The sequence below is a fragment of the Otolemur garnettii genome, unplaced genomic scaffold, assembly GCF_000181295.1.
Source record: "Otolemur garnettii isolate 467f Iridium unplaced genomic scaffold, OtoGar3 scaffold00121, whole genome shotgun sequence".
Classification (NCBI taxonomy): domain Eukaryota; kingdom Metazoa; phylum Chordata; class Mammalia; order Primates; family Galagidae; genus Otolemur; species Otolemur garnettii.
In genome coordinates, this window is record NW_003852516.1 from 87,891 (window position 1) to 101,775 (window position 13,885).

General features: G+C 40.6%; 1 protein-coding gene and 1 non-coding gene across 2 annotated transcripts in view; both read left to right on the forward strand.

Annotated features, from left to right (window-relative positions):
• Window positions 1–13,885, forward strand: part of ASAH1 (N-acylsphingosine amidohydrolase 1) — a 31,208-nt gene that overhangs the window by 10,523 nt on the left and 6,800 nt on the right. Inside the window, exons 2-5 of the mRNA XM_012810025.2 lie at window positions 1,146–1,192; window positions 5,455–5,545; window positions 6,302–6,388; window positions 9,027–9,105. Coding sequence (XP_012665479.1) covers window positions 1,146–1,192; window positions 5,455–5,545; window positions 6,302–6,388; window positions 9,027–9,105 — 304 coding nt within the window. The remainder of the gene's footprint in view (window positions 1–1,145; window positions 1,193–5,454; window positions 5,546–6,301; window positions 6,389–9,026; window positions 9,106–13,885) is intronic.
• LOC111727759 lies at window positions 3,911–4,075 on the forward strand. The gene has a single exon (XR_002775231.1). It is a non-coding gene; the product is annotated as a U1 spliceosomal RNA (small nuclear RNA).

Consider the following 13,885-nt stretch of genomic DNA (forward strand, 5'->3'; position numbering starts at 1 on the left):
GTCCCAGCTACTTGGGAGGCTGAGGCAGGAGACTCGCTTGAGCCCAGGAGTTCGAGGTTGCTGTGAGCTGTGATGCCATGGCACTCTACCCAGGGGGATAGCTTGAGGCTCCGTCTCAAAAAAAAAAAAAAATTCTTTTAGTTTTAAAGTATTGGGCCTTTAGAGGAAAGGAGAGATGTATACTTACCATGTTGAACTAGTAACAAAAGAATCCTAAGTCTGCATGGACTTTTTTTGATAATTTTATGTTAGGAGAAAATTCTGGTTTGTTCCTAAGCTTGAATAATTCTCCCTGTGAAATAATCTCATTCATTCATTCATTGTCCCAGGGAGTGGCCTCCGTGTTGGGGACTGGCCTCATCTCAGAGAGCACCGAGTCTATTATTGAAGAGAGACACAAACACATATTTATATAACTCAGTGTCACAAATATGGTGATGAGACTGTGTACAAATGGTGTGGGAGTACAGAGGAAGAGATGCCTATTTTCATATGGGAGATAGATGAAGATTGCATAAAAAAGAAAATATTCAAAGTGGATGTTCAAAGTTAGAACAAGATTCACCAGGTAGGGAAGAGCAGTCCCACAAGAGCAAACAGCATGTTCCCAGGCTAAGGTGAGCCCACAGCAGGGTGAGGGCTCAGGAGGAACTTGAATGTAGCTATAAATATGAGGGGAGAAGCGTCAGGACACGAAGCTGGGATGGTAAGTGACAGAAAGATTATGAAGGCCCCAGTGCACTGTGCCCTGAAAATCTGGTTTGGGAGGCAAATCCTGGACAAGTTGTGATAGAGTTGGCTTGTAAATTCAGATAATATCACGTCCTATCAAGTCATTTACTTCTAGTGATAAATCAACCCTTCGAAAACATTTTTCTCCTTGCTTACATTTCTTCATTATTCTATGTATTTATGATCCACGAACCAAATCACAGCACTTGTGTGAGTTGAATTGAGACTGAAAATGCACTTAATGTTTGGGGATTTTAAAAGTTTTCTTACAAAGACTTAAGAAGTATTGAAATGGTCTAAAAGGACAAAATCATAGTGATTTTGTCTTCACAGATGGTAACGCCTTTTGAAAATGGCATATTCATTAGCCAACACCTATTTTTCTGAAACTTGAAATTTTCTTTGTTTTGTAGTGGACGGAAGACTGTAGAAAATCGACCTATCCTCCCTCTGGACCAACGTGAGTAAACATCAGCTGATCTAAACTCACTTTGACCTTGGTGGAGATTTTTGCCTATGTAACGAGCTCTCATAAAATTATGACAGTGAATAAAAACTGAAGTCATGTCTTCTATCCCGGACAAAGATTTTTTCCCTCAGGCTTGTATGTTATGTATTTGCATAAGATCTTAGACAAATATGAAAATACTCCATAATTAACATGTCCATTTCTGGCCTATCAGAGTCACAGGAAAGAACAGGATTTCCATGTTCTACTAAATTCTTCTGCTATTAAGCATTTTTCTCATCTTTGACAAATGCAAGGCCTGTAGTTGAACTGACCTCTGATTCACTGTGGTGTCAGGATATAACCCCCAAATTATATTGGGACAAAAAAATCATAAGACTTCTTATGTGAAAGATTCTGGAAATAAGCCTTGATATAATAAAACTACTGAGGACAAAACAGGATTCGAGCACATAAAAGAAGGGCCAATGCCATGTTTTAATGTGTTTTAAAATTGATATTTTTAGTCTAGATTTTAGCCTTTCCAAATGCTTAGTGATTAAATGAGCCTATGAGAAAAACATATCTTACAGGCCCAGGGGGTGTCGGGGAACCAGTTACATATATGGGAAAGAAGAAAGAGGTATAGGGAATGGTCTTCCCTCTCACTGAAAGTAGTCTGAGAGGGTAGGGGGGATAGAGCACACGCTAACCAGTGACAGCAAGACGACATTGTCAGTTTTTGTAACATTCCAAATTAATTGTACTGCTCATTTAAATTATGTATTCTAAATAGCCTCTATCCCAGATACTGTGATACTGTAATAAACTAAATTCTTTCAACTTAACTTACCTTTATGTAGAAAGAGGTGACTGTTTGGCAGAATATAACTTAGAGATAAGCAGTTTCTATGGTCTTCTAAAACCAGTGCACCCTCCAGCTCTTTCTTTAATGGTCTGCTCCCTAAAGGTCTTCCTTTCTTTCTTTCTTTCTTTTTTTTTTTGAAAGAAAATTTCACTCTGTCACCCTGGATAGAGTGCCATGGCATCATCATAGCTCACAGCAACCTTGAACTCCCAGACTTGAGCAATCCTCTTGCCTCAGCAGCGTCCTCTATGATGCCTGGCTAGTTTCTTTCTACTTTATTCTATTTTTAGAGACGGGTCTTGCTCTTGGTCAGGCTGGTCTCAAATTCTTGAGCTCAAGCGATCCACTGGCCTCGGCCTCCCAGACTGCTGGGTTTACAAGGCGTGAGCCTCTGCACTGACCTGGTCTTTCTTTTTGTCGTCACTGGCATCATACTGGCCTTCAGTACCTTACTGATTACATCTCTTGCTTGGTCTCAACTGCCCCAATTCATTGAACGTTTTATGAGTATCTTCCTCACTTAAGGCCTTTGTCTGCTCCCTCCACTTCCCATGTGTCTGAATTGATTGCCCTGCAAACTGTAAACCATCCCTGATTCAGCACTTACTGGCTGCATGTTGCCAAGTGTGTGTGTGCGTGCATGTATACACACACTTACACCTAAACAAATGCACATTTATCCATACACATCAGGTATGTTTCTTTCCTTGCATTGGTATTTCTACAGGATTTCTTTCTACCTCGCTCACCTGGTTTCCTACACAAAAGTCCTTTGCTCTGATCCTTCTCCCCTCTCAACTTTAAATGGATCTTGAGATCTGGGAGAGAAGTGTGGTGTTTATGCACCTTTGAGTCACAAATAGTCTGCCTGTACCTGTGAGGTCGTCTACTTCAATCGAGAGCATGGATTTTGACAGCGTGCACGGGCAGTTGTGAAGAAAGAAAAAGATACCTGTCTAGCCGGCACGACCGGTCAAATCTATACTGGAGATAAAGGAGCTGATAGCCAGATCACCCCTGTATCCTCATGAACCCCATTAAGCATTTCTTTCCCACTGCTCACTGGGTGCTTGGCATGTGTTCCCTCATTTGTATATGTCGTGTTGTGTCACTTGATCTAGTTTCCAAGCCACCTGGGGAGCCAGCTGGGGCCAGGCAATATGATTGATGTTATAATAATGTAGACATTGCAGATGCTAAGTCTTAAGAATGATTAAATGATATTTGTTGTTTGTACGAAAGTAGGAAAATATCCTGTGGTAACTACTACTGATTGAATACCAAGGCTGCTAAGTATTTCTTGCATATTTCCTGTAATCCTCCCTGCTCTCATAAGGTCAGTACTCTTATTTCTGTAGGAAATTGAGATACAAAGGTTCAATCCTGAGATACTTTAGAAAACTGTTTAAGGAGAGATAAAAAGTGGGGTAGTGGCTAAGCTTTAGTTGTTACAACAATTTTGTCGATTAGATTAACAGTTCTCTCAAAAAAATCCTGATTAGTGGAGGTTTTATTATGGTGAGGTTTCGAGGGTCTTGTCAACCTCACTTCATTATAATCTATTATAGTGGTGAAAGTAAAATCCTTTATTTTTTCTAAAATCCTTGATCCTGTCTAAGACTCTGGACTGAAAAAGAATCAGGCGTTTATGGCAGATATAATTTGTGGCATGGTTTGGGATTGGTGGTTGGATGTTATGAAGGGAAAAGCAGCTGATTGGAGATCATAGGAAGAACACTTATCTGTGACCCACTGTTTTATCTTTGCTGTGAGACACAGAAATCCAACTATATACATGTGGGAAGAGAAGGGGAGGTTGGTAGCACCTGCCTGTAATAGGGGGGACAATAATAACTTATTGTATACTTACCTGGCAGGGGAGATACCATGATCATGAAGATGGTTTTCCCAGGGCGAGGCTTTTCCATTGCACTCCAGATGTGCTGACCCCCGCGATTTCCCCAGATGTGGGAAACTCGACTGCATAATTTGTGGTAGTGGAGGGACTGTGTTCACGCTTTCCCCTGATGATGGAAAAAAGGAGATATTTATTAAAAAAAATAACTTATTATGGGACAAATTTTACACATGAAGTTATAGTCAGAAATGGAATTAATTAGTTGTAATGAAAAGCTTTTTTCTAGGATACAAGTTTTATAGTATTTCATGTAGATATCAGCTCCTAAGAAAGAAGGGAACTTGAAAGTACATTGAGAAGAACAAAATTTAACTGTGATATTGTTTAAACTTAGGTTCTAAAATGAAGTGGCTTTGCTTTGTTATCTAAATCATAACATAAGTGGCTGCTGGTTACCAGTTTCATAAAACCTTAGATATACATACACAAGTGCCAAGCTCAGCAGCATTATGTAGGGAACCAAGCAATTGTTCATTGCAGTAGAAGCATAAATAGAAACACAGTTCATGACTTTTAGGAGCTAGCCCATCCCCAGCTATATACATCAGTCTAAATAACATTTTAATTTAGGAGACTGATAGCCTAGTAGCACACCCCAGAATACACCCTATACTTTCCTAGAGCAAATCAGTGGATCAGATGATGGCCATCTTTAGGCAAAGGTTTAAGGTGATAAATCACTGAATGCCACACCCTTAAAAATTATTTCACTGCAATAACGAGTGCCAGAAGGTAATGTTCCTATAGTGACAGGATTACTGTAGTGGCCAGAAATATGGCCCAGCTCCACTGATGAGGGAATGGGCACTGCTAGGTCCTCATAGTAGAAATTGCTGTTAAAGAGTAAGGAATTGGAGAATGGACCTGATAGAATAGTGCTTGGGCTTGGGCTTAGTACAGCAGAAGAATGAAAAGAGAAGATGTATGTGGTAGGGAAGATTAGGATGGCTGAGAGAATCGTGGAGGTTCCTGAAGTGGATCAGGGAAAGCTCATACGTGTTGCCGCTTAGGGCTCAACAGGTGATCTTACTGAAGCCAACAGTGGAGAGAAATTTTTGGCAATAATTTGGTGAGACTGTCTGAGAGAGAATTCTGAAACCTGGAAACCAGTTGGTGAGGTATCCAGAGCCTACACTAAATCTTTGCCAATATCAGGAGAGGGGGACAAAGGGGGTGGGTGTTTTCCATCAGTGACAATCAGGTTGCAGCTCCTGAACCACGGCTGTCTTCACATATGTCCAGTTCACACCAGCCTCCCTAACATGTCACTTCTTGGCCAAGATTTCTGCGCCTGGTTATGACTGTATGTGCAACACAGAGTGGAAACATTGGGTAGAAAATGAACTTTCTTTGCAAATTTTGCTTTGAGTACCCACTTCTACACTGTTATTAAGACTGTGTCTCACGTATATCCTTATAGATGTAACTAACTAACCCCTTCAAAAAAACCACTTTCCACATTTCAAGATGATGCACCTCTCCTTACAGCTACAGAGGCCCCGTTCCATGGTACACCATCAATCTCGATTTACCACCCTACAAAAGATGGCACGAACTGATGGCCGACAAGGCACCACAGGTACGCTGTGATGCTTTAATCTCTTATTTCTGACTTTGCAGCATGTAATTGTCTTCTTAAAAGAATTCTTCATGAAGTTATCCACAAAATAGTTTAAAAGTGTGTTTTCATTACCTTTCTGCCATGTACCGTAAATCATAGTGGAAGATACTTTTCTCAAAGGTCACCAGAAAAAAAAATAATAGTAGAGGAAAAGATGTCATTTCCCTACAGCTTCTTATACTTTTTTGCAAACTTGACCTTTGTTTCTTTCCCGTCATATCATCGCCCTTCATCTAGATAATTAAGAATCAAATGTCATTTTAAAGATAAACTTGGACTCACTGTATTACTATGTTAATTAAAAATATTTTCAGACTTGGTGCCCGTAGCTCAGTGGTTAGGGTGCCAGCCACATACACCGAGGCAGGCGGGTTCAAACCCAGCTGCTGAACAATGACAACTGCAACAAAAAAATAGCTGGGCATTATGGCAGGCACCTGTAGTCCCAGCTACTTGGGAGGCTCAGGCAAGAGAATCGCTTAAGCCCAAGAGTTGGAGGCTGCTGTGAGCTGTGATGTCACAGCACTCTACCAAGGGTAACATAGTGAGACTCTGTCTCAAAAAAAAAATTTGTTTTTTTTCAAATTGCACTCCTATTGTAGTTATATGTGGGCAAGTCAAAAGAACCCAATGTTTTTATTCTAGCAATATTAATCTTAAATCTCAACACTTTTTAATGTCTTTTATTGAGTATTTTATTTATTTATTTTTCAGCTAAAGGTTATAGTGAATTCCCTGAAGAATATAGTAAATGCATTTGTGCCAAGTGGAAAAGTTATGCAGATGGTGGATCAAAAGTTGGTAAGAAATATTATTTTCCACAATAAATTTTAAGCACACACACATATACATATGCATACAGAATTCAGAAAATGCTCTGGCATTTATTGAAAGACATAATTCAGCAACTCCTCAAGAACTTTGACAAATTTGCGTTTATTGTAGATCACTGTCAAAACTTCAGAGGGACTTAAATTCTGGGGCTTCATAGTATTAGGATGACAGCCTGGCACATTTTGCCCTTTAATGTTTTTTAAAAGTATGGACTGTTTTATAGAGCAGCGGGTAGCTGGACATATTTCATCTGGGAGTATGACATTTCTTGCCCTTTATATATATTAAGGTGTGTAAGTTCACTATTGAAAAGTTGTTTTTTTTTCCTTAAGTATTTTGTGTGAGGCTATTAGGGCACCTAGAGATCTTTCTAGATATGACTGAATGATTTACTCAGGCAAGCCCTGTACTGTGTGGAGTACCTTGGTAGCTCTCATTCTTGAAACTCACTTGGGTTGAGTTTTTCTTATGCCTGTGCAATGGCCAAACCATTTTAGTTTCTCTTCCTGGTCACATAGAAAGACTTCATTTCTCAGCCTCTTTATTATTTCTGTGGAACCAATAGAACACTTAGGACCCAGTCCCTAGACACCCCCCACCAAAGGGATCCTCATGGCCTTCTAGGCAGATTTTGGGCACTGATGCCGTCTTGGGTTGGGCAATTTTTTTGTTGTGGGGTTGTCCCATGCCTTGCAGAATGCTTAGCCACATCCCTGACTATTGCCCTTTGGATGCCAGTAACAAGCCCTTCTGGTGGGACAGCCAGAAATGTCCCTAGACATTGCCAAATCTCTCCTGGGGGCTCCCCTGGTCAAGAATCATTATCACAGAGGCTGTGCGCTCTGGGCATGTCCTTCCTATAACACGTGTACTGGCCAAGCTCCAACCTGGTGTTCCTCCTGTCTGTGCTCTTGGAGACTTAGATTAAGGCTATCCTTTCTGTTCGTACTCAACCAGGCTTCCCCAAAATAAAAAATGTTGGTAGAAGCAAAAGGGGAAGAGATCTCCACATACTCTACATGCCCTAATTTCTGCTCTGCTCTGAATGGTAGTTGGGAGGGCAGCATTGCAAAGGCTTTGGGTGCCTTGGAATCAGACATTGAGTTTTAAGGCTGGTTCAGTCACATACACTAGCTTTGTGTTCTTGGGCAAGTTTCTTAACCTGTGAAACTTCAGTTTTCTCATCAGGGACGTGATATTTACTAATAGTGTCTATTTCATACCATGGTTGTAAGAACTAAATGACTTACTGTATATAAAGCATAGTGCCTGGATGTTGTGGGTTTAATACATGTTCATTAAGTCACACTTGTTTGTTAAGTTGGCTAGAACATTCTACTTGTGCAAGTCTTTGAATTCCTAGGGAAAAAAATATGCTTAGTTAGGTCATATTACCAAGTTGGTGAAAAATGGGCCTTCCGAATTTTTTTTTTTTTTTTTTTTTTTTTTTGAGACAGAGCCTCAAGCTGTCCCCCTGGGTAGAGTGCCGTGGCATTACAGCTCACAGCAACCTCCAACTCCTGGGCTCAAGCGAGTCTCTTGCCTCCGCCTCCCAAGTAGCTGGGACCACAGGCGCCCGCCACAACGCCCGGCTATTTTTTGGTTGCAGCCGTCATTGTTGTTTGGCGGGTCCGGGCTGGGGATCCGAACCCGCCACCTTAGGTGTACGTGGCTGACGCCTTAGCCGGTTGAGCTATAGGCGCCGAGCCGGCCTTCCGAATTTTAAGCACATTATTTCAGCAAAAGGCTGTGAACTTATATTGTGATCTAGACATTAGTGAGTAGTTGCTATTAAGAATGAAAGTATGACGCCCACCACTGGATTTGCTCAGCGTCTGTTGTTTGCTAACAGAATTCAGTTAATGCATCTTACCCCAAGATCTGCCTTTAACTATGACAATGTTTCTGTGATGGAATAAAGTACTGCAGGGTTGTTGTGTGGGAAGGAAATAAGGGCGTATTTCACTGGCAGGAGGGTGAATTTGAGGGGAGATAAGAAGAGCTTGTTATGATGTTCTTGTGTTGTGGGTCATGTTAGTTTCATCCAGGTGGAAGTTTTATAGTCCCACCTACTCTGGAGAATGGGAAGAATATAGGCTGGGAAAAACAATCTAAGAATCATAGGTCTGTAGATAAGGACCTAATAATTGAGTATTACATAGAATCTTTCAAGTATATATGATATAAAAATGTTTTAGAAAAATTGCTCTTGGTTGGAGTGATGGCTTACACCTATAATCCCAGCACTTCGGGAGGCTGAGGCAAGAGGATCCCTTGAGGCCAGGAGTTGGAGACCAGCCTGAGCAACACAGTGAGACCCCTTCTTTACCAAAAATAAACAAATAGAAAGATTAGCCAGACGTGGTGGCATTTGTCTGTAGTCCCTGTGGTCTACTTGGGAGGCTGAGGCAAGAGGATCTCTGGAGCCCAGTTTGAGGTTGGACTGAGATGTGGTGATACCATTGAACTCTAGGCTGAGCAACAGAAAAGTAATGATTATCACCTATTTTGGTAGCAATAAGGGGAACAAATTTTATGCCCCAAACCAGATCTCACTCCATGCATGCTTTTAGGTTGAATGCCTGTTAATTTTTTTGTTTTACAGCCTGGTCTACTTGGCAACTTTCCTGGCCCTTTTGAAGAGGAAATGAAGGGAATTGCAGCTGTTACTGATATACCTTTAGGTAAAGTTCACTTTGTAGCTTTTAAAAAATTTAATAGAACACTTAAAAATATTTCTATTAAGATGTGAGATATATATATATATATATATATATTTGGTAAAGCATACAGATCTTAAGTACAGCTCACTGAAGTTTTAAAAATGCATAAGAGCGGCTGGGCGCCTATAGCTCAACCGGCTAAGGCGCCAGCCACGTACACCTAAGGTGGCAGGTTCGAATCCCCAGCCCGGACCCGCCAAACAACAATGACGGCTGCAACCAAAAAATAGCCGGGCGTTGTGGCGGGCGCCTGTGGTCCCAGCTACTTGGGAGGCTGAGGCAGGAGACTCGCTTCAGCCCAGGAGTTGGAGGTTGCTGTGAGCTGTAATGCCACGGCACTCTACCCAGGGGGACAGCTTGAGGCTCTGTCTCAAAAAAAAAAAAAAAATGCATAAGAGCTTTTAATCACAGCTCAGATCAAGATAGAGAATAGCCTAGCCCTCGAGAATGCTCCCTCCTGCCCCTTCACAGACAATTCTGCTGCCTCAAGTAACTGCTGTTCTGACTTTACCATAGATTAGTTTTGCCTCTTCTTGAACTTTTCATAAATAGAACTCAGCAATATGAACTGTTATGAGTGGTTTCTTGTCCTTGTTATTATAGGTAACATGCTATTGTGTGCAGAAGATATTTGGGTTATTTGCAGATTGTAGATATTAATAAAGTAGTTAGTAATATAAACATTCTAGTACATGCTTTTTTTTTTCTTTTTTGCAGTTTTCGGCCGGGGCTGGGTTTGAACCCGCCGTCTCTGGCATATGGGGCCGGTGCCCTACTCCTTTTGAGCCACAGGCGCTGCCCCCAGGCTAGAGTTCAATGGTATCACCACATCTCAGTCCAACCTCAAACTGGGCTCAAGAGATCCTCTCGGCTCAGCCTCCCAAGTAGACCCCACAGGGACTACAGACAGATGCCACCATGTCTAGCTAATCTTTCTATTTATTTATTTTTTGGTAAAGGCGCCACCCTCTAGTACATGCTTTTTGATGGGCACATACTTCATTTCTCTTGCGTATATACCTCGGAAGTAACTATTGGATTATGGGCTAGCTGTATATTTAGCCTTGTAGATTCTGCCAGACAGGTAGGTTTTGAGGTGATTGTATCAGTTGACAATCTGCATAATAAGAGGGTTCTCATTTTCTCCATCTGATAGTTACAACGAGATAGTGTCAGTCTTTATTGGAGCCATTTTTTTTTGAGAGTCATGTCCCATTTTAGTTTTAATTTGCATTTCCCAGATGGCTAATGAGATGAATTTAATGACTGTTTTCTTTTTTGTTTCTTTCAGAGAAGGGTAAATTGTTGATTGAGGTCTTTTGCCCAGTTTTGATTAGTTTGAAGGAATTCTTTATGTATTCTGAATAGAAGTTTGCCAGATAAATGTATTCCAAGTGTCTTCTCCCAGTCTATGACTTGCATTTTTATTCTCTTAACTGGTGTCTTTTGATGAGGAGAAATTCTTGATTTTAATGAAGTCTAATATCTCAATTTTCTCTCTTTTTTTTTTTTGAAACAAAGTCTCACTTTGCCACCTATAGTAGAGTATCATGGCATCATGGCTCACAGCAACCTCAAAGTCTTGGGCTCAAGCAATACTCTTGCCTCAGCCTCCCAAGTAGCTGGGACTACACACACCACCATGCCTGGTTAGTTTTTCTGTTTTTAGTAGAGACCAGGTCTTGCTCTTGCCTAGGCTGGTCTTAAACTCTTGAATTCAACCAGTCCACCCACCTTGGCCTCCCAGAGTGCTAGGATCACAAGCATGAGCCACTGTGCCCGGCTCTGTCTTCTCTTTTATAAATACTAGTTTTTATATAATTTGAGAAATTTTTACCTACTTCAAAAGGTATGAAAAAAACTCTTGTATATTTTCTTCTAGATGTTTTATGTTTACTTTTTATATTTACTACGATCTATCTTGAATTAATTTTTGTATATGGTATGAGTTAGGGGTCAGGTTTTTCCTCATATGGTATACCCAATTGATTAACCATTTTTTAAAAAGACTATCTTCTCTCAGTAAATTAAGAGGTGCCTCTGATATAAACCAGGTGACTATATACATGGTTCTGTTTGGGGACTTTCTGGTTTTTTACCTGTTTACCTTTCCTTGTGTCAGTAATATGCTACCTCAGTAGTGAAGCCTTTTAAGTGAGTCTTACAGTGAGGCAGTATAATCCTTACAGCTTCGCTTTTCTTCTCAGTTCTCTTGGCTGTTCTGCCCTTTTGTATTTCCACGTACATTTTAAAATCAGCCTGTCAACTTTGACAAAAGAGCCTACTATACTTTGAATGAGATTGTCATACTGAGTTTCACAACCCATGAATAATAGAAATCTCTACATTTATTTCGGTTGTTGGTTTCTCTGAGTATTATTTTTTATTTTCAGGGAGAAAGTCTTATGTATCATTCATTCAAATTATCCTTAGGTATTGATGTTTTAGGAAACTATTTTTTTTAATTTCACTAATTTATGGCATTAATGAAAGGATTTTCCCTACCACTGCCCCCCAAATTTTATTTGTAAGCTACCAAACAGAGTCATTATTTTAAGTAGCCAGTACTTAATCATCAGCTTTATAAGAGAGATAATGGAAAATTTCTGAAAATCAGAAGTGCTCACCAGCGAAAGCAGCCAGTTTGTTGTTTGTTTTGCTTCTTTTTAAAAAAATGACTTAACAAATATTCAGTGTACTGGAAATATAGAGAAGGTGCCAAAAAATGTATGCACATTTTACAAAATGAAAAAACTGTATTAAAATTGCAATATTCAGGCTCAGCGCCTGTAGCACAGTGGTTACAGTGCCAGCCACATACACTGATGGTGACAGGTTTGAACCCGGCCCAGGCCAGCTAAACAACTGCAACAAAAGAATAGCTGGGCATTGTGGCAGGCACCTGTAGTCCCAACTACTTGGGAGGCTGAGGTAAGAGAATCGTGTAAGCCCAGGAGTTGGAGATTGCTGTGAGCTGTGACGCCATGGCACTCTATCAAGGGCGATGTAGTGAGACTGTGTCTCAAAAAAAAAAAAAAATTGTAATATTCAATATGTACTGAAAACAAAAGATGAATACAAGTTACGTTGAGCACCTCTTGAAGTTGCAGGGGTCAAACAGGCCTTGAGTACTACAAATTTAGTGCAGTTTTTTCTTGGCTTAAAATGTGTATGCCATTTTTTTTTTAATCATCTGTTTTTGCAGCCTTTATGAGAAGCAAGTCTAATTCCTTTATTATATAAATAAACTTTTGTAATAGCAAGTCAATACCAATGTAAATATGTCAAGAATTGATTAAGAAGATTAATAGATTTACACAGTAAACGGTAAAAATTATAAAAAGTTCTCCAAAAATAGAAATTAAATGGAAATAAGTACTAGAGTGGGTGGGGAGAAAAACATAAGTTTAACGTATTAACATTAAAATAGGACAGAGATAAAATGTGCTGAATACTTTTGAATTCGATGCTAAATGTCATTCTACAGTTTAAGGAAAATATTCAAAATATAAAATGTTCTACAGTGGATTTTCTTGGCAGCTCTACATTAATTTTAATAATTATTCTTTAATCACCTTTCTCACCTTAGAAATGTCAGTCATGCTCTAAAAACCTGAAATGTCAGTCATGCTCTAAAAACCTTAGAAATGTCAGTCATGCTCTAAAAACACACTTTCCTCAGACATCCAAGAGCCAGATGTATTAAATTCAAATATAAATATTTGAACTTCTTAAAGAAAATTTAAAGTAAAGCATATTGATTAAAAATGTATTTATTTTTCTGAGGCTGAGTCTCTGTCATCCTGAGCTAGAAAGCCCTGGCGTCAGCCTTGCCTCATAGCAACTTCAAACTCTTGGGTTCCAGCTATCCTCAGTCTCCTGAGTAGCTGGGACTACAGGCACCTACCACAACACCCAGCTAATTATTCTACTTTTAGTAGAGATGGGGTCTTATGCATCATTCATAAATTTTCCTTGGTGAGGCTGGTCTTGAACTCCTGAGCTCAAGTGGTCCTCCTGCCTCGGCCTCCAGAGTGCTAGGATTATGGGTGTGAGCCATCGCACCCAGCCTGATGAAGAACTTAGACATTAGGTTGTAGGACGATCCCAACGTGCCTGGATGTTCAGCTTGCTCCGCAGCTGCCTCTTTGATGACTTGTTTCATCCTGAGTATGGAGGACAGGCTGGTGGAGGAAACCAAACACCCAGCCAGCTATGCAGGCACACCCCAGTTGGCCACAGCACACACTCACACAGTGAAAATGGTTAAACTGGCTTGGTGCCTGTGGCTCAAGTGGCTAAGGCACCAGCCACATAAACCTAAGGTGGCGGGTTCGAATCCAGCCCAGGCCCGCCAAACAACAAAGATGGCTACAACCAAAAAATAGCCGAGCATTGTGGTGGGCACCTGTGGTCCCAGCTACTTGGGAGGCTGAGGCAGGAGGCTCACTTGGGCCCAGGGGTTGGAGGTTACTGTGAGCTATGATGTCACAGCACCCTACCTAGGGGGACAGCTTGAGGCTTTGTCTCAAAAAAAAAAAAAAAAGAAAGAAAATGGTTAAACTTCTTAAAACAAATTTTTCCTTATACTGTCGTCGTCCTATATATATATATATTTTTTTTTTTTTTGAGACGGAGCCTCAAGCTGCCCCCCTGGGTAGAGTGCCGTGGCATTACAGCTCACAGCAACCTCCAACTCCTGGGCTCAAGCGAGTCTCCTGCCTCTGCCTCCCAAGTAGCT